The following is a 22,173-nucleotide window of genomic DNA, read 5'->3' as shown; positions in this document are numbered from 1 at the left end:
ACTAGCAGCACATAAATCTGAATGCCTACATTTTTAATTACTCAGCATTTAAAATATACCCACATAAGGTAGATAAAATGTGTGACTTTGATTCAAAGTTTCAACAATCCATTAAAATTAGTATTAGTACATCGGTGGTCATTTGCTCTGCTCTTTCTCTACAGATGAAAAATACATGGAAAAACACTTACCTTGGACAGCATCCAAAGACGACAACGTAGCAACAGCCTGCAATGTGACGATCTCCCCAGCATATACGATAGATGGAGTCCGTAAAGTGACGTTGTTGACCTCCGGTCCGTCGACCAGAAATACTGCGGCTGTTGTTATTGTTGTTACTTCTTCCGCCTGTAAAGCGCCAGCTATCGTTCTCGGCACGACGGGATTCGAATTATCTGTTGTTGAGGGATCTCTGTCGTTCCCATGGCAACGTATTTGGTAGTCTCTCGACTGTTCTCCATCCCAGAGGGAATCCCTGCAAAAGAAAACGGAATTTGGAGCGAGGAGCTTAGCAAACCGTCTGTGATTACTGTGGATCTTACTGTGTGTAAGGAGGCCAGCCGGCAACGATTATTCTGTCATGAAGACGTCAAGTCCTCATACATTTTCTACTGTGCTGGCGGCAAGAACGTTAAATACAGATGGGGCTGCGGAAGAAAACTCATTAGTTGATGTTCGATAGATGCACGCTCGCGACACGCTACTAACACTCTTTTCTACCGGAAAAAGGCACCTCCTCAGCTTCTTATAAATATACGGTAGGAAAGGGCCTATGGCTAACTGAAAAATACACCCGATTAAGTGGCAAGTTGTAAAGTAGGTCAAATGGACCTCAACGATCGAGACAGTGAACCCCAATGCTTAATAGCTCTTTGTGGTGCACTGGATTCGGATGAAACAGAAACATCAACGTCAAACATATAGCCATACATTAGTTTGCTATATAACCAAAAAGACGGGTTCTTAAAGTTCTGTCAAGGCACTCGGATTAGACGGACAGTAAAATAATAAATGTCATTACCTCAATAAATCATATCCAAAAATGTGTTAAGGAGAATATTCTCCCTTTATCAAAAAAATTAACTGTTCACTGTCAAATGACTAGATGTAAATTCTTCTAATATATATGGTCATGCTGGAGTATTAGGATAACCTCTTCTTTTTTCATTTATTTATTTATTTAACTAATTACATTCTTCGTGTTATCAGATTCAAAACTGGTTTATGGTAATTTAATTTAACAATTGAATGGCCATAAACTATTCAGTTGTTAAATTAAAAGCAAAAATGTTCTTACGTTTTTATGCCAATTTGTTTTTGGCATTAAAATTTGTTTTTGGCATTGTGGAAATCTGCGTGTTTTTGTGGAGTAAAAATCCAAGTTTCCGGATAGATGCATAGAGGGAATCGTGCGACTATTGTCAAGGAGCAGCTAACTTTACCACAGTGAAGTATGTCATAGTATTACTTCTAATTTTGAAACAAAGTTTATAAATAAATCATTTAATAGAGACTTTCCGGAATCATACTCAAATCAGTACTTCGGAAGATTCAAATATACCACATTCAGCTCTTAAATTATAACATTTCATATTCACTTCTAATCTTCTTATAATTTTTAATAAATAAATTTTAAAAGAATTTATGTGTGAAAGAAATAAAATTGTACTATTACGTAAGTAATCATCTGTTAAGTTATGTCCTTGCATTTATTCTTCCAAATAATTAATTTATAAATTATCATTGAAAGGTTACTGATAAATTTTAAATCATACAATCACCTTGGTGTATGCACTAGCAGGTCTTTCGCGAGAATGCATCTAACATTGATACATAAGATTAGTTCCTGAATGCTCTTCCAAAATGTACTCGTACACTATGTCAAAAATCTCCTTGCGCATCTTTATTATCACTATCCTCTCCACACTGTGTAAAAGGTGTGTATTCGAATCCTGTCAATGACGCATTATTTTAAATATTGTATCAATAAAACGTTCTTTGAAACATGCACGTGCCCGGTTACTTTTGGCAATACTGTATATGTATTGCAAATAAAAATAAAAATCGCTATTTTTTAAGAACGTTCGCAAATGCGTAAAGTGCATGTTCTATTCACGAATCCGTCAGTCCGCGTGTAACAGCTTGACTCCGAGTGGGTGGAAAATTACATGAATATCACATTAATTCATGAAATAATACATGCAGGTCCTTCAAAAGATTTGTTAAACCTTCATAAAGTCCTGTTTACAAACAGACAGATCAGAGGAATTTAAAACTAATGATTCTGACATGAAACGAGAATTAAACGTTAATCATTATTTAGTAGTCACGTGAGATCGAACCACGGCCAACTAAAACACGTATGATACTGCACTAAAAGATACCAATTTTCAGCATATGTTTTTTTTTTTTTTTTTTTTTTTGTTCCCTAGGAAAGTTTTAACCCCATTCCGATTCCACGCCCCCTCGTGTTCTTCCCCCCTACAGAAATATTGCTGTACATTTTGAACAGCAGCTCTGATCTTCTTCGAAATTAAGAACATTCTCAAGTACTTTTTACCAAATTTCATTCGATAGCTTAACTAATATCCCCTTTATATCTCTTTCGTCCCCCTTAAAAATAACTAATACACTACAAAAAATTTTTAAAAAATAGGAAAATAAGTAAATTAAAGGTTGTATCACTGATATTTTTAAAAATATTATTTTATACCTACACTAAAATGAGGTAATTTTTAATATATATATATATAGATATATATATATATATATATATACATATATATATTTCCCCTGAGGAAATTCGCTGAGGAAGTTCCATCTCTTGTGTCTAACTTGCATTCAGACACCGTTTTCAGTGTAACCCAAGGAGTTGAGATCCGGTGAACGCAGTGGCCAATTCAGGATACAATCTGAATCTTCATCTGAATGTACGGTCCAACCAACTGGTCACCAAGGCCGCTACACTACACATGTACAATAAAACAAATTTGGAAGTAACTTTCCACTGTCCCGTGTGGATTTTCATGAGCCCAAAACCGAAGGCTTCTGGTGTTGTTGGCTCCATCGCGAGTAAAATGCGATGCAAACGAAGATGTGGAGCTATTCAAAGGCAGAATACGTTTCCCACGTCTACAGGTTCAAGGTGTTGAATTCTCTACACATACATGCTGTATTTCAAATACACGTAGCTGTTGAGTATCGGACCCAGGTTGATATAATAGGTTCACTCCTCAGAATGTACTGAGAAATCACTTCCTGAAATTTGGGCATATAGTCTTGGGATACCCTATGCGTTTCTATTAAATTTTGGCGCACTATGGCCATAGATGCTGGTGCGCCAAATAAATCCCAAATCAACCAATCTATGAATAAACAAAATCAAGTTTTGCTCTACTCTGTTAAAAATGCCATGGGAAAAATAAATTATAATAAACGAATTACTCGTAAAACACTAACAAACTTAACAATAGAGAAAAATCGTTACAAAGGAACCAACAGTAAGCAGTATGGTATACAATTAAGAATGGTGAACATCTTAAATTCAATTTATATTATGTGTCTTTTCAGAAAAGATCGCGGGGACGGAGGAACAGAAATACTGAACAAAGAAAAAAATAAAAATATTGATCTACCAAAACATGATTATCACATAGTAATGATGTTCCATGTATACGGATCACCCCTATTCGTGTTGAAATTTTCAAGAAAACCACAGATAGGGAAATAAATATAAAGGTCATTTTCCGGGGAAAAATATTCTGCATAAATAGCTTAAAGGAGTTAACAGTGATGCGTGCCTATGAAATAAAGAAGGAAGAAGCGAAGCCAGATAAAAAGATGAACCTTTTCAACTTGCACAACAATCGTTGAGCGCAATGTGGGAAGAGCACCTGTGACCTCCGCAGAGCGGCAATCGGCTGTAGTGATGCCACTATAAATCAACGCAGCTGTCACCTCACACTATGCAGGCACTGTGCTTCCCATAACAACTCCTTTAAGGAATTCTCTCAACTTCTCTACCAACTCATAATGGTATCGAGGCATTAATAAAAGAAGGGGAAAGAGTCCACACTACTGATGTTTCCCAGCAGGCGTGACTTGGGATCTCCGATTAACAATATTCCCACCTGCAAACATGACCAGGGAATACAACTTAACGCAAAATCATGTTCCATAGCACCTGCTTCTCCTTGGCCTCAGAGGGACAGGTGGTAAATGCGCAGTAGCAAAGATCAAGACAGAAGGGAAACTAAGTTGGGAAGGATTATAAGCAGCCTAAATAACATTATCGTCCGATAAACTGTCATCGATGTACGGTAAACTCCGTCCGAGTTAACTAGTTCATATTGTGCTGGAACGGTAACACCATAATAAATTAGCAGAATGCTTAATATTGCAAACTGTGCCAATTTAAACCAGATTTCCATAATATGATGAACTTGCTCCGTCCCACAACTGAACACTCGATTTAGAAACATGTAGACTATCTTACTTATCAGATCTCACTAAGTCACGGCTGTCTGCATTTCATTATGTTCCAGATTATTTGAAATGTATAGATTTTTATTAAAAATTTTGTTTTAGGCAAACTGCGAGAAACTTACTTTCTTCATTTGTTTTTATCCCAGTTTACTTTGTTAATATTTGGCTTTTTACTTTTATGTGTTTGTAATATATGTAGGTTAATATGTGTATTACTATTATTATTATTATTTGATGCTAAGCATTTTTATTATCTTGATAATGTATTTTTGAATTCTCTCCACTTTCTCTTCAAGCAAGGATTTCTATTGTCACTAAAATTTACTTTTGTTAATACCAATTTTAGCAATAATGTTATCTCTGTAATTGAAACTATACTAATATAAAATTAAATACATTTCAGTTCATACTAGGGACGGCCATATAGGGACAGAGGAGTTCACGAAATAATACAAGAACATCACCGTATTTAGTAGTTAAGCAGGAACTAATATACACTCGAGTTTGACTATTCGGCTACTGTGGCCATCATAAGAGATATCCAGCTGCTTTATATATTACACCACTGGTTCTATGTTCATAAATTAAAAAAAAAAAGAAAGAAAAAAAACGGCATGCCCATAATTAGTAAAATAACGCTTGTTTTCCTAAATTAATGACATCGTAGCCAAGTAGTGAAACGCGATGGTACTGCGGCGTGCTTTCAGGAACGTACAGGCGTTTCAGTACCGAGGTTCTATCTCATACGACTCCTAAATACGGCGGTGTTCTTGTATTCTCTGCATTCTGTAAGCTCCTCTTATCCTAGGCGGCTGTCTCGGGGAACCATCTTTGATGAAAAGTTAAGTTTTAAGCCTCACATCCAGGCCGTCCGCATCAAGATGTCTAAAATGGAACTGATCGCAAAACATTTGTTGCATAGAGATATAAAAGCCACAAATGAATGTGTTATTCATCCAGTTGTACTACTGGGAGAGAAAGCTGATCTTCTACTACCACAACTAATATCAACATTTACTAAAATGAATACTAGCTACTGCAATGGGTATCATACAAACACAGATCCCCAAAGTAATACACATCTCGCAGCTTACAGAAAAGCTCAACTTTGTTCCACTCCAAAACAGAATTCACCAAGTCAGACTGAACACGGGTCAGGAGCGCTTTTTGAATGGACCGGGGTTCAAGCCCGTGACTCCTAAATACGATTAACGTTTGTATTGATTGATTTATTGTAAACTCCACTGACCTGGTGGTCCTGCCTCTTGTAATAATAATACCATACACTATTACCTGAAAAATTACTATATGAAAATATTTCACTGCAAGACGAGTTTGGGATGATGTTTCACAATCGTTGCACGTTGGAACTGCCGATAACCCTCTTACATAGTAACTTCACACAGAATTCAGTTTTATGGCCTGTTTAGAAATTCATCAAACAACTCTATTCTTGTCCGCTAGTTGAGGTCCTTGGTCGCAATCACGAGGCCGGTCATGCAAACAGTTTGTTCTCAGAACCACTTTGAGCACCTTTCCAAATGTAGACTGATTAATGGAAATAGTCTTCAGGTATCTGTTATTAAATTTGTCTACAGCTGAATGATGTGTGTTCACTGACCTCTTCTGCACGAAGAACAACTCCACCTACATTTCTAAGTCAATTTTGAAGCCAACATGCATTCAGAATGCATAAAATAATAATTAATAAAGTGCAGCCGTGAAATTCATATTTAGTCTGACTTTTATGCAACGTGGTAAGAGAGGACTGTCTCCATTTAAAACAAAAGCCTTTCACGGAAGATAAGCATGAATGTGGTGAAATGAAAGATGAGATCAGTTATTACTTTAAACAAAGTTAAATTTAATAAGCGGGGAAAAAAAACCTTGTATATAAAATGAAATATTGTATTTCCATAGGTGATCTAGATGACAATTTGTCGTTATAGACACTAAATACTGGCGTTTAAAAAAAAAAAAAAAAAAAAAAGTCTGAAATGGTGGATGGCATTCTTTTTTTCGGGACAGGGATCAATAGATACGCTTCACTTCGGTTACTGGGCTCTAGTTCTCGAAACACATAAAGAATAGATGAATAAAGAAAATAATGTAGAATGGGTGTGCGGAAATTTGCCTTTAGCAAGCGGGTGGTTAATTGCTGGAACAAACTTCCATCTGTCGTTGTGGAAGTTGATAGGTTAAATAAATTTAAGGAGGAACTGGACAATAATTTAGAGGGAATTGTTTTGTAAATTTTTTTTTTTTTTTTTTTTTGGCTGATGCTGCATAAGCTCATACACTTGCTTTCTTGCATCATATGCCACTACTACTACTAGAACACAGAAAATGAAAATGGTTTCTGCAAATCTATAAAACATGCCCTACGTTTGCTAATTTTGGAGAAAACTAGCGCGGTTAATACCACACAGTAAAACCACATTAAATTCACAATCCAGCAACAAATGTTCATTTAGATGTATAAGAACACAAATATAGCGAAAAGAAAAAGAAACTTTTCTGAAAAACGTTTATGTTCAAAACATTCAAAAGCAACAAAGACTTCAAATCAAACAGAATATAAATAATAAGATATTTTAAACGATAAATCTCAGTTAACGTGCTATACTACATGGTATATTATTCGTAATATATTATTCCGAATTTAAACATATATAAATAATCCTCCCAAGTCGTGTTGTCTTTTTTGAAGAAACCACAAATTTTTCGTTGAGTGAAAATCCTAATTGCATTTCTTCATGTGTGTCTTGGAGAGTAAATATATTTTGCGAATTCCTCGTCAGAGTTAGCGAATTTAAGTAACGAAACAACTTTTAGTGTCGTATAATTTAACTCTCGTCTTTTTTTTATTCCTTTACTTCATTTTTCCCCTTGATGTATGATATTTCAACTTCCTTCACAATACCATCTCCTGGTCTTACACTTTGGGAATGGCAACCCCAAAATAACTTACAATGGTGGGGTTGAATTAAAAACAGTAGAGGAAGAGAAAGGGATTTGGGGGTTACGACACAGTCAGACGTGAAGTTCTCCGAGCAGCGTAGAAGCAGCGAGGAAAGCCCATGGTGTTCTATCCATGATTTATTGAACATTTGCTTGTAGAGATAGGGAGATTATAATCCCACGGTATACGCATTTGTATGACCACACTGAGAATACTGTGTTCAAGTACAGAGACCACGCCTAAAAAAAAAAAGACATCGAGCTTCTCGAAAAGATTTAATAAGCGACAACGCACGTGGTGAGATCAGCAAAAAGGGCATCCACACGAGAAAAGACTTCGAATATGTGGGATATACAACTTGAAAACTAGATAGGAAAAACTAGACTTGAAAACCGCTTTAGAGGAGATTTTTTGAAGTGTATAAGGCTCTGAGGAGTGAAAGTAAAATAAATGAGGGTGAAGAGGTGAGCCACAACTAAGCGTGAACCGTGGCGGACCTCGACATCTTGCACTGATGATCCCGAGGGAGTTTGGGATCAATCAAAAATAAATAAACAACAAAATAATAATAATAATAATAAATAAAAAAAAATAAAATAATAAAAAATCCGCATCCACTGGTAGAGTGCATGACCAGTGGATAACAGCAATCCCGTACCCACAGAACCCAAACCAGAGTACCAGCTAAATCCCGCATCTAGCACGAGGATAAGGGCCAGAAAAAAATAAATAAATAAAATAAAATAAAAAATAATGACAAGGAAAATAAAAACAAAATCCAGCCTCTTCACGGCAGTGAAGAAGCCATCTTAAGTGAGATCCACAGAAAGAAGCCATCTTATGAGTATATTTTGTACTGGCATACTGTGTATATTTTGTTTCGACGGAATCGTTGAGGTTTTACTACATTTGAATACCAAGTAGCAAGAATTTGTCCGAAAAAAATATATACACAGTAAGACTGATAATGGAAATTCCATTATCATAATATCAAAAAAAAAAAAAAAAACGACAATCAAAGCTCCGCCTATTTTGAATTTAATTATGATAATGGAAATAAAGTATTTTATCACGAGTGAATGAAAGGAATTTTCAGCGAAGAGTCATAATAAGCAGTCACTATCTAAAAGTATTCAGACATTAGTAAGGCTGAAAAAATGAAATTTTATTAAAGAAATTACCAACAGGTAAAGTAATGTTCAGCCTAAATTCAAAACTGAGATCCCTCGAGGAAGACTTTCAATCAGTTCACGACAGTAGCCAGATGGAATTTTTTAATGCAATCGAACTATGCAGTACTGATCTCGATCTGATCCGTCTCCCAGCTCGTCCCAAAGATGTTCTGTGTGATTCAAAGTAGAATTATGGCACGGCCAGACCATTGTCGAACCACGATTTCTTCAAAATAGGCGGAGCTTTGATTGTCGTTTTTTTTTTTTTTTTTTTTTTTCACGCTGAAAGCTTGACTTTATTGGACGGAATATTATTATGCTGAAAAATAAAAGTCCATTCCATAAAACTAACAGAATGTAGGTACCACGGACTTGTCCAGAATAGCAATATATGAAACGGCATTAAGACCAATAACAAACCACGAGAAATAGCTCCACAAAACAACGTTTAGTCTTTCTCCGAACGTATTGTCAGGAAAAGGTATGGCGGTAGACAGTCTTGTCCGGGCATTATTCTGACTGCCTGTGAAAACTTGAATATACGGCGCGATTCTTCGCTCCGCTCCACATATGTCATCCGCAGATATAGCATTGCTCCAGAGGTTGCGGGATTTCACCACAGACAGAATACTTACTATAGGCCAGCTTCCTCGTTGGCTAAGGTTGGGTAGCAGCTGCCCAGGCGTTTGCTTCTCCATGAAGCCAAGTATGTATCCTAAAAAAAACGCTAACACCATCATCACACATTAATACATACACTTACGCACATTTCAGTCAATCTGCAGTATTTCTGTTGCAACACAGATGATCGAAGGTGGAGTTGGGGTTTTGTCAAGAAGCAACTCCAACAATATATATTTTTAAAAGAATCGTTAGTATTATGTGAGGCTTGTGAGCTACAGCTATCCCATGAAAACTAAACATATAGAACTCCCTATATATATTTCCAAACCTCGTGTTGTTTGGCATTACAAGAATGCAAAATGGGATGATCTGCGAGATTTCTTTTCTTCTTTTCGTTGGTCGGATTACTGTTTCAAAACTTCTGATGTCAACGTTTGCTCAAATCGTGTTAGTGAAATTATTCTGTGGTTTTCCAATAAATGTGCTAAGACTGTTCAAGAGAAGAATGTTGCATATCGTAATTGTCGCGTTTCCAATTCTTCATTTTCTGCCTACACCAAAGCTCGGAACAATTGTAAAGCAGTTATTAATCAGTCCAAACTAGATTTTGTACAGGCTAAGAGTAGAAAACTTGCTTCTTGCCCTAATGGTAGCCGAGCATTCTGGTCTCTTGTCAAAGCTATTGGTCGCAACTTTTGCCCATCTCTGCTCCCACCTCTATCTAAACCAGATGGTTCTACGGTCACTTCAGCCAAGGATAAAGCTGACCTGCTAGCATCCCATTTTTCTTCCAACTCTTATATTAATGATCTTGGTAAAACACCTCCAACCATTCAAAACACGCTCCATTCAATGCCTCCTGTGTTCTTCCGTCAAAAGGATGTCAGAAGGATTTTGACGAATCTTGATTCTAAGAAAGCTCCAGGTCCTGATGGTATTTCTCCACTTGTTCTCAAAACCTGTGCTCCTGAACTTACTCCTGTTCTTTTCCGTCTTTTTTCACTTTCTTATTCCAAAGATTTTTTTCCTTATGCTTGGAAATTGCTCATATCCAGACAGTTCCTAAAAAGGGTGACAAATCCCTCCCATCCAATTATCGTCGCATTGCAATTTCTACTCTTTCTAAAGTAATGGAGAAATCAATTAACCGCCAACTCTCAAAATATCTAGAAATCTTCTGTCTGATCAACGATCGCCAGTATGGATTCCGTCAGTGTCGATCCACTGGTGATATTCTGACTTATGTTCCCCATTTATGGAAAAATTCAATGGAAAAGTTTGGTGAAACAAAAGCATTTGCTCTTGGCATCTCAAAGGCTTTCGATCGTGTTTGGCATAAAGGACTTCTAAACAAGTTCCCATCTTATGGTTTTCCAACTGTTTTTTGTAATTGGTTATCCAGTTTTCTCTCTGTTCGCTCACTGAGGGTGATGGTAGATGGCTCTCTGTCTTCTAACTTCTCCACTAATGCTAGTTGTCATCCAAGGTTCAGTTCTTTTCCCCACTCTTTTCCTCTTGTATATTAATGATGTTCTTCCATTGACTGGAAATCCTATTCATATTTTTGCCGATGATAGCACATTGCATTCCTCTTTCCATTTTGAGAAACCTTGCCTGCTCAATCAACTTCAACTTCTCGAATGTCCACTACCAATTCTTTAAATGCCGATCTCCAGCGGGGGGAAAGACAACATAGTTGATTTTAATCCTTCTAAAACTCAGTCTTGTCTTATATCTCGCAAAAAGGATTCTTCTGCTTGTATGCTTATCTTTGGTGACACTCCAATTTCTAGGCAAGATGATATATCTCTTTTGGGGATTACCCTGACTTCTAATCTCTCTTGGCAGAAGCACATTACAAATATTGCTTTTTCTGCATCTAAAAAACTCGGTTTTCTCTTTCACTCTCGGCGTTACTTTTCTTCCAAACAGCTGCTCACTCTGTATAAATCGCAAATTCGCCCTACCATGGAATATTGTTCCCACATCGGGGGTGGCGCCCCCAAAACCTCTCTCAGGCTTCTTGATTCCATTCAGAAGAGGGCAGTTAGGTTAATTAACGATTCATCTCTAACAGAGTCTCTCCACTCGCTGTCTCATAGACGTAGTGTTTCTGTTGCATGCCTCTTCTACAGATACTTCCATGGGCACTGTTCTTCTGAATTGGCTTCTATAGTTCCCGCTCTCTCTTTCAAAACAGTCCGAACACGTGCCGCCACCAGCCAAACATCCATTTACTGTCCAACTTCAAACTCACAGAACCAACTTTTCACCTTCCTCGTTCATTCATTCAACTGCCGTTTTCTGGAACAACCTTCCTTCATACGTACTTCCTGAAAATTAGTCTACAGAAGTTCAAGTCCAATGTCAACAAATATCTTCTTTTGTCTTCTCAACCTCCAACCCAAGCAGGGTACTAAGTACTATAGGTTCTAATACCTCTAATGTTTGGGGTTTTCATAAAAAAAACGATAAGTATATATAGGGCACGCACTTACGGAAAGTCCAGGATTATTTTTCCTATACTAGATAACTCTACCGGCATAAAAACCTTTTCTGGGTTCGCCGATCCCTGTCTGTCAATTTTCTTGCCTACGAATCCTGCATGCTTTAATTTTCGTATCACGACCAGTTTGCCACTAATTCACAACATCGACTACTTTTTGGCTTCAAATGGCTGAAATGATTTGTGTAGCATGAAACAAATTACTGAAATCGCAATCAGCAATAACTCTTGATCCCCATAAGTTCCGGCTTGGTTTGTACGTCCAAACAACTAAGACTGTAAACATCAATGCAGTGCATACGTCTGTAATTTTACCTTTTGAAATTTATTTATTGGAATTTGCTTAATGTACACCCTTCTATCCGAATCAGGCTGTTCCAGGGGTGCCCACTGATGTGGAAATAAAACGATGTTAATAATAATAATTATTATTATGTTGTACTCCTCCTGCCTTCAAATAAGCTACATGCATTTTCCCACAGTGCGCGTCGTATATTCTGCTCGAAAAAAACGTTTTCAAGCCACATATACATCTAACTATCGAACAAGCTACTGGAGTCAGTCAGCTGAAATCAGATATGTAGGTGAGGTGTTCGCTGGAAAAACAGAGTAACGAAGATTAAGATACAGTGTGCATCAAAACCATGAGAACGTTACGAACTGGATTGTTATCGAATGTCATACAACTTTTTTTTTAACCAAGCTTTGATAATTACTAGGGGTAGGGAAAGGTATGAGAAGCGTGTGTGTGTATTTATATACATACATATATATATATATAAAATCCCTGACCTATTTCCCAACGGAAGTGCGCCGCTTAAGACAGTTCAAAATTGACAACAAAGTTCAATTAGTTATTTACAAGTATAATTAATTCCTTCGGAGAAATGTTTACATTTGAAATAAGTGAACAGAATTAGTCTGAACTAATTCTGTTTACTTAAAACTACGCAAACCTGTTTCTCGCAAAGTCATCGCTTCCGCTGAAATATACGTCAGAGGCATAAGAACAATGATGATGTTTATTAAGCACAGAGAGAGCTGTATCAATATTAGTTCATTTTTATTGATAATGGCATCGATTTTTTTTAAATGCATCAAAACTTCTTTCTATGGGGAAGAGGCAATCTTTACTTCTATTAAACTAAAGAATGTACAGTACTTTAGAAATTTGTTAAGGATTATATTGCGAAGATTGACAACCCCCGATTTGACAGATGAAGAGTTATTAACATTTATGAGTAAAATATGAGGCGACAGATAAATTCTCTACCCTCAAATAATCAAAATCAAATAACTTCAAATGTCGGTATCCATTATCACACCCACTTGGATACTATAACGGATATTGATCTATCAGTTTAACTAACAACTCCTCCTTCCTACTTCTATGGGGATTCCTCTGTCATCTCCATCTTTCCATCACTATATTCCCCCCAAGTCCCCCTTCCCTATACATGTACTATACATCCACTCTCCTTTCTTATATTTCCGCGGGCTTCTCCCAGACCATCGGTTCTGGGAACGCCCAGCAGGAGCCTATAGATTAATCTGGCGTGCCTCTGTGCAGCTAGAGATGAGAGATAGGGGGAAATCAAACTCGTGTTTGTCGCCCCCTGGTTGCTAAATCGCCTGATTCCGGCCACTCAACACAACAAGACATCTCACATTCACATATTCCAACACTACACACAAACGGCCGGCCACGGCGCTTACCTCACCACAACATTTTTGTTTATTTGTCAAAGAGGCGAATGGGGAAACCGTAGAATCCGCCAAAAAAAAAATAATAATGGATACTGACACTCATACGACAATGGATACTGGTGTATGGGCCCACGTGGGTAGCACAGTTGGTAGAATAGCCGAGTCCTCCCCACACCAGGTGGAAAAGACAGAGTTCGAGTCCCATCGATGACGTGAGGAATTTTATGGGCCTTTTTCACAAGGCTTAGTTAGTCGGCCTCAGTCGAGGGTAGCATGTATTTTTCTCGAAACTCGGGTATTTCGTCCACCAAACAGAAAATCGACTACAGAACATATGCAATTTACAGCCAGTATATTCGAAGCAATTTGACCTTAGTCGCTGATGCTCCTGAAACCTTATAACAACAACAACCATGTATGGGATCGCGTGAAAAACCGTGTATGAAAGCACGGTGGACACACGAGTGAGCGGCTTTAGCGAAGTTTTGATGCTGCAAGCCACGTTAATAATGTAGTTCTTAAGGTCACGAGTTCCATATCAAACAAGCACTGTACAATATAACGTAATCTTTTCCAAATAAAAATATTTTTTTACATTGCTCCTTCAAATCAAATTACATTTCAAATATTCATAGCTCAGTAAATGCTTTGAGAATCTCACCTATGTCGATATAATATTTTTCGCTCAGAATGACCTCAGGAATCAATTCCTGACGTTATGATAATATCACGGAATACCCTGCATATGAAACAGAATTGACAGTAGTTTACTATTCGTGTATACATTTTTTTCTCTTTCCCTTTAATCATGACGTACAAAATATTTAAAATCATTTAAGAATCCCGAAATATCAAAAACACAAACATAGAACTGTTTAAAACCGTCCGATTTGGGTGGGGGGGGGAGCAACGCCATGAGTTTCACATATCCGAGTGATCAAACGCAAGGATTCAGTAACACGTGCTTGAGAGGGCCAGATTCAAGTCCATGCGACTGTTAAATACGGCATTGATCTTGTATTCTCTCTCCCTATTCTGTAAACTCCTTTGACACTAAGTGTTCTTCTCAGAGAAAGAAAATTTTAAATTATTATTATTATATAAATCGTTTATTGAAATATATCTACCCTTTGTACAGCCCAATTGACTAGGAGGATCTACAAATAAGTAGAACTTCCTAGACCAGCCTTGAATATACAGTATATACAGCCTTGGAGATGTTAATTAAATTTAATCATTCAATAAAAGCGCAATATCAGAGTTAGTTACCTTATACGATAAATGAAAGATGCTGAATATCACTTAAAGAGTATAAGAAACAAAGAATTATCTCCATTGGCAAGCTGTAACCAACATCCAACTTATCTTTCGGATAAGAAAGCTAAAATATTGAATCAATATACAACACTCAAGTCTATTTCATTCTTCAAAAACATGGTAAGTAATAGCAATATATTTTTCCAAACACAAATTTTATTCGTGTCCTAGGGACAATAGTTTTAACAATAAACTGGAGTTCATTTCATCGAAGTCCATGAGAGCAACTAAAAGTTTAATCTCTTGTCTTTAAAAAGGTACCAGCGGTTACCTAACAATCAATGTCGACAACCAAAAGTTTACAATTTTATGTCAGAAGTGTTATAGTTCCCTAGTCAGAAGTGTTATAGTTCCCTGGTCAGAAGTGTTATAGTTCCCTGGTCAGAAGTTACCACATACAACATTTACGAGCTGTAGACGACAACCTTCTGTCCATCGATATCCGAATATATCTTGTGCATTTTTGTGCTTTCAAGGCATAAAATCATATTCGCTTTCTCTTCATCTGGCGCTTTTGTTGTCGTTGGGATTATCGCCAGGAGGAATTCATGAGATGTCACTGTATCACTTCTATAAACTAGTGTATAAAGTATATTTACAGGAAGAGGGAATAGCGAAGGCAAATACAAGGAGAAAATCGGTGTCTTCAAATTGAGTTAGCTTGTCTTCAAATAAGACAAGCTAACTCATCTCCCCTTGTAGAGATTCAAAAACCTGAAAAACTTTGCTAAACAAGTGGCAAGTCTGCGAAACCCATTCGAAGATTTCCTCCAAAAATAAGGCATACAAGACACAGAAACAGTTTAATATCTTGAATGGATCAAATAAAGGTAACAGAAATTCGATTTAACGTACAAATTTATTTTGACGAAACATAAAGGATCGAAAAGCTATTATTAAGATGTAAATCGCGAAGTACAGTGCAGCTGACTTGAGGAAATGTGTTCAATTACACATAGTTGTGAATGACTTAAATATGGTGAAAAACGTTACCAGCCAATAATTCATTCATTTAAACGAAGTGAAGTGTTGGTGAATAGCCTCACTCTTTTAAATTAGCGAAGTGCTGAAGAACAGGGAGAAGCATCCGTTCGTGTTGATTCAATCATTTGTCGATTCAACCAAGAAATGATGCAAAGTCAAGCTGCTGTTCTAGAACAGCTTTTAAGATAACGACAACAGCAGGGTGGCCAGAACAGTAGTACAGACTTACCATGCAGTGTGCCAAATCCACGTGTACCGCACAATATGGTAATGCTCTTGTATTCTCTATATTGTAACTTCAGTGTTAGTTATCTAATTATCCCTGTTAATCCTTTCTTAGTGATTTGATCCACCAGAATGTTAAACACTGAGGTACAACCCTGCAAGCGTTTGTATTTATTGCTGTTCAAATTCACGTAACTGCAAAATAGTTAATGATAATATTCTTTTAAAACGATTAGTTGTAAACTAGGAATTATTTGGCCATGCCTCAGTATAAAAATAATTTATTATTATTTTTTTAATTCAAGGAATTTAATCAACCAAAAGCGCATGGATTTCTAGGACTGTAAAGCCTGAGACTACGAAAAAATACAACTGAAATACAAGTTTTTGTATAATGACGCCCTTTATACAAACTCAGCTTTGCATGAACTGTATTCTGAAGTTATGCGCATGCACTAATCAGTTGAACTTTGCGTAGTTTGTGGATTTAGTCCTTGAAATCTACTAGCTTGAGAATGCATCTCTTGGAATCTCTCATATTGCATAAATAAGTCACAACTAGGCTGTCAACTCTTACACCTCGAGTAGCTACCGACCCACCAACCTTTTGGTGGGTCGGTAACTACTAAAGGGGTCAACGAACACCGAAACGAGAGTCTGGGTGATGGTACTCAACTGAGAATAAGGGGGAAGGGAAAGACTTCTCTATTACGAAGGCGTTACTTAATCGAAATATAAGACACAGGCAACTGGTTTGAACGATTTCACAATATGTGATGTCGCATAATAATGCCCTTTATACAAACTTTATTTTTGTTTAAACTACATACAGAATTGACGCATATGCACTAACTTGTATGCCATCCACAAACTTAATTCGACGTGGCTTGGTGAGTTCTACTTGTTTCAACACATGAAAACAAAACCAAAAAAAAAAAAACCACTATGTGGTCGATGTCCGTCAAAAGATGCCGAGATGAAACTTGTGAGTGAATGGCGTGAAAACCAAACATTATAGCATGGGTCGGAAACCTTTTAGGGTTGGTATACAGAATTCTCTTTGATGTGCCGCGCTCTGAGTTTCTGGTACCATTAGTGAATTTTTGAAATCAGGTGTAGCTAATCTGTAGCTACATCTGATTTTATGTGTAGCTAATTTGCAAAAATGGGTGCCCACAAAGTGCATGAGAATTTCTTAAATTAAATTGGAACACAGACGCCTGCCTTGGCTTTATGGCCTTTCACCAGCAATGCCCTTTTGGGATAATTAAATGAAATCATCTTTGGCGCTCCATTTGGTTCCAGTGCCCCAACCTCTACATCACAGCTTTATTGTCATGAGTGCAGTAAGTTAAACTGGATTTATACCAAAAAACAATAAAATATCTCGTTATATAATCCCTTCTCTTCATATTAATATAGGTGACTTGAAATAGGCGATTCAAGCAAAAGACTCTAGTCTACTTCATACGTATATTCATTGAGAAAATTTCACTGCAATATATTAAAATTAAAAGAAACTAATGACTTTTTTTTTTTAAATCTTCACATTTTTCAGCCGCCCTTCTCACAAAGCAGTTATAATGCATCATATTTTTCTTGTCTTTACCAGCCACATCGATTTTCAATGAAAATGAAAGCATCAGTATAACGGACGAGCGATTTGTTCTGTATCGACATCCAATTTTGCTGTTTTGTTACAATACTCTTAAATGGATTTTAAATTCTGTTTCTCTCGAAAAGGATCTGAAATTTTGGATCTCTTCAGTTGCTTCTTTTTTTTTTAACAAACTTCTATATTTTTCGTTAATTGCAGAAGGCTTATACTGCAAAGCAATTCACGTTCAAACAATCTTTTAAAGTGCACCCCCCCCCCTTTTTCTTTTTCGGAGCAAATATGCTTTGTTTCTAAAATCATTTAAGATAACTTATTTATTTGACTACCTTTTTTCTCTTTCGATGGGAATATAACTTCGGAAGTTGTTTCGTGGTTGGTAAAGTGTTTCATCCCTCCCATCCACATATCGACTGACAAACGGAAGAGGACATTAACTAGGGGAACACTGTCATCCTCTCACTTGAATCCCGTGAGATAAAAGAGGGTATTCGAAAATTTCATCATGTATAGCATGAATATACAAAGGGAGGGGAACTTAATTAGTGTCAACTTGAATAATACACAATGTAGCTAGGAAAAGACATTACGTACGAAGTATATGTTAAAAGGTAAACGACAGGCTGAGACTATCAGATATATTTTTGACCACACAAATGTTGGAATTCATAGAGCTCCTAGATAAATTTGCTGTCGACAGAAGGCCCAGAAAAAAGTGCTCTGAACAGTTCCACCATCAACCTCATTTGAAAGTTAGGTGTTTTAGCCATGTAATCTTTCTCTGATATTAGGCTATAATTTTCACCATTCATGACTGCGGCTGTGTTTCCACTCATACAAACCCTGATTCCATGCGCCTCGACGAAGATGTACCTGGTTCCCATCACTGGGGAGAAGGAACAATGAATCTTGGAAACTTTTTTTTGCTGTGAACTTCTTGCATGCTGAACTAAACATTCATGTATTTTTATTTATTTATTTTTATTTTTATTTTTTTTGAATAAATCTTAAGTACACTCTTCTCCTTGAAATATCAGTTTATGCAGGAGTAATAGAATGCACAACATGATACTTACAGGAGGAAGTTATATGTACTGTAAACTTATAGTGAAAAACATCTGAAATGGTATTACGATGAAGCTAATTAGTGGACGAACGTTATGGAAATATAAATAACGTGAACTTACGGCTAAGTGATGAAATAAATTTCGCTTTGCTGGATTAAAGATCTGAGTTTTCGGAAGAGGTGGGGAAGACAATGCAAACCACACACGAGTCAAGCATAATTCGATCACGGTGTGTAAAAAAATAAAAAAATAAAAATAAAAAAAAAAAAAATCCTCAAATGTGGACAGGATTCGAATCCAGGTTTTTTCCAAGAAATCATCATATTTTTCAATACCTTCATTACATGTAACACCTACTATGAACAAAATAAACTGGTATATAATGAAAGCGAAATGAATTAAATCCGATTTCCCAATAATCGTTTTTTTTTTTTTTTTTTTTTTTTTTTCTTCTTGTTTTGCAAGTGAAAAGTTACGTGATGAGTTCTTTGAAGATAAATGGAGAAGAAGGCATGTCAGTTGTACAACGTTTGCTTTCTACATACTCAGCTGGAAAACAACTTACGAATTATGTGAAATGTTCCCCTATATCTCTACTGGAAGAAAATAGAGATAAGCATATGGATTACGTACCGAAGTAAATACAGCGATGGATATCAAAATAAATCTCTAGAAGCCTACGCGAAGAGCAAGCTTTGGAAAGAGGTTATGCTATGCAACTGTCACACGAATTTTCTACAAAAATCTCAGTATCACAGCTTATAGTGCATTCTCTTTATATAAAAGAAATATTTTATCTTTCTGACCGTGATAATAAACACATATGTGATATGGTAATTACGGTGACATGTTTCTGATTATGATCAAATAAATTCTGCCTACAAATTAATGAGACGTATGTCATATGGTCGTTGAAAGGCATAATATTAATTTATTGAGTAAAAAACATCAAGTGGGTTGCTAAGTACTTAAATTATATGAAGAAACACTGCACCCCACGTGAAATTAATAAAAATAATTAGCTTATTTGGTGAAACATTCAATACACTAAAGTAATTTGCTCACGCAAATTACTTTAGTGTATTGAATGTTCTCGGTGTGGGAAATTGTTTCCTGCATCATAGAGATCGATAAAGTAATTATTTTGATTATTTTGTTAATTTCATGTGGAGTCAGTGATTTATGGTTACGTTAGCATATGCGTAAAGCGCATATTGTCATCACATGCCTGTCTGTCCGTCCATTCGTACATAACAACTCGACTCCCAGGTCACGGATTTTTATGAAATTTTATTCTGGTTCTTTTCAAAAGATCTGTCATGCCATCTCATATGTTCATTAAAATCGGACAAACAGAAATCCTGCAGCTAATTATTTTTTTAAATACATATCATGTTTCATACATATCGCATAGGCTAGCCATTGCCGTCCGCTCATTGGAGGAATTATTGGGAAATATGGAGGATTCACACAAAAGATATGTTCTCAGTTTCAGCAATGTTGCATATGAAATTCACTCATTTTTAGGCGCGTTCCTTCGTGTGCGTGTACACACACAGTGCCAGGGACTAAATTGGTAAGGACAGTAGAAAAAAGAAGTAATGTAGATATGAAAAAGGGGAAAAAATGTTAATATCCTAAAAGTTATGATGAATTAAGAAAATTATTGGCTGAATTTGCAAAGCCAATTTGGAGGTGAAGGAACTGTAAAGTAAAATTATTAATACAAACGATTAAACAAAATAAAATAAAATAAAAAGTGGTGGAGCTGCCATCAGATATGGGTGGGCAAATTTATTTACAGGTCGAATAGAGGGAATTTATTTACTTCTGCTGACGTTGGACTGCAAAAAATGCAGTCTAATGTCAGCAGAAGTAAATATTGATACATGGTTAGGTAATTCATCAGGGGACTTCATCCAACCATGTATCAGGAACTGCGTTTTTATACTTGTCCATAACAGTAGAAGAAATGTAAAATAAAGCCAAAACGCAAAAAGAAAAAGGTTAGCATATTCTTTTACAGTATGGTCAAGGTAGTCCCAACGCAGTGTCAATGGTATGAAAATTTTTAAGATAAAAATAATTTTTTTTTTTCTAGAATTTACTCAAAATTCTACACATTTCAAAATACCTCTTTCCCATTCTGAAAACACTTAATTATATTTATATTTTTTAGCCTTATCCTTATTTTTACTTTAATAATTTTAATACCATTGAGACAGTTGGGACTGCCTTGTACATACTGTAAAAGAATGTGCTAACCTTTTTTTCCTTTTGGCTTATGGACAAGTATAGAAACGCAGTTCCTGATAAATGGTTGAGTGTAGTCCCCTGATGAATTATCTAGCCATGTATCAATATTTACTTCTGCTGACATTGGATTTTGCATTTTTTGCCTTCCCTCTATTCGATCTATAACTAAATTTGCCCACCCATATCTGATGACAGCTCCACCACTTTTGATTTGATTTTATTTTTGTTTAATCATTTGTTTTAACAATTTTACTTTACAGTTCCTTCACCTCCAAATTGGCTTTGCAAATTCAGCCCATAATTTTCTAAATTCATCATAACTTTTAGGATATTAATATTCTTTCGCCTTTTTCATATCTACATTAAATATATTTACATTTCATATATATACGGAGGCGCCTATATATATATAGGCGCCTCCGTAGCCAGGAGCAGCAGTGCTTGGCACACGCTTCTTGATTAGACCGGGGTTAGCCCGTGGGCCACCAAATACGGAAAGATCAGGAATAACCACCGCATATCCCCGGAGCAATATGGCCTTAGTTGCTAATGCTCCTAAAAAAAAAAAAATAAATAAATAAATAATAATAACTCAGTATTTGGACCTTTAAAAATTTTTGTCGAACCACTCCAAAATTAATTAAAATCGGATAAATAGAAATCCGACAATTATTATCTTTCTGTACATTAAAATAATTTTCCTCCTAGTAATATTTATTCAGCCAATAGGAGAAGAGAGATGCGGGTTACTTAGTAATACATAACAAAATACTAAAATACGTAACAGAAGCGTGTTTTACTGTGGTAAAAAAACAAGCTTCTGTTTAAGCGTGGTTAGGCGCTACGTTTATCTAACATGACCACGAGGTACCATTCTTGATTCTCATATGTAACATGTTTAGGTATTCATAGCAGAGGAAAGAGACACACACAGTTCGAAAGCTTCTGTAAGTATTTTACTTTATCAAAAGAAGCGAGCGCAGCAAGCAGGGGGTAAAGCCCATTAGTTATTATTATTCCACATAAATCGTATTTGAAAAAAAAAAAAAAAAAAAAAAAAAAAAAGACTAAATGCACATTTAATGCAACATTATTAGCTTTAGACTGTAAGTACATCTTCGCGTGTATTGTTATGTAAAACTCGTGAACGTATTATCACAAGATTTGCAATAACTTGCTTATCTCATTAAGGTGCACTTTTGCATTGTGAATTGTTATTCCACCATGCAAAAACGCAATACAAAATAATTAGC

General features: G+C 36.3%; 1 protein-coding gene across 1 annotated transcript in view; it reads right to left on the bottom strand.

Moving 5' to 3' along the window:
• The window catches only part of LOC150079402 (uncharacterized), a 1,085,915-nt gene that overhangs the window by 583,243 nt on the left and 480,499 nt on the right, over positions 1-22,173 (bottom strand). Inside the window, exon 4 of the mRNA XM_090383052.1 lies at positions 192-475. Coding sequence (XP_090239178.1) covers positions 192-475 — 284 coding nt within the window. The remainder of the gene's footprint in view (positions 1-191; positions 476-22,173) is intronic.

This window comes from Mastigoproctus giganteus, chromosome 10 (assembly GCF_048544385.1).
Source record: "Mastigoproctus giganteus isolate SK-2022 chromosome 10, ASM4854438v1, whole genome shotgun sequence".
Taxonomy (NCBI): Eukaryota; Metazoa; Arthropoda; class Arachnida; order Uropygi; family Thelyphonidae; genus Mastigoproctus; species Mastigoproctus giganteus.
The sequence above is the reverse complement of the archived record's forward strand: the minus strand, read 5'-3'. Positions and strand labels throughout refer to the sequence as shown.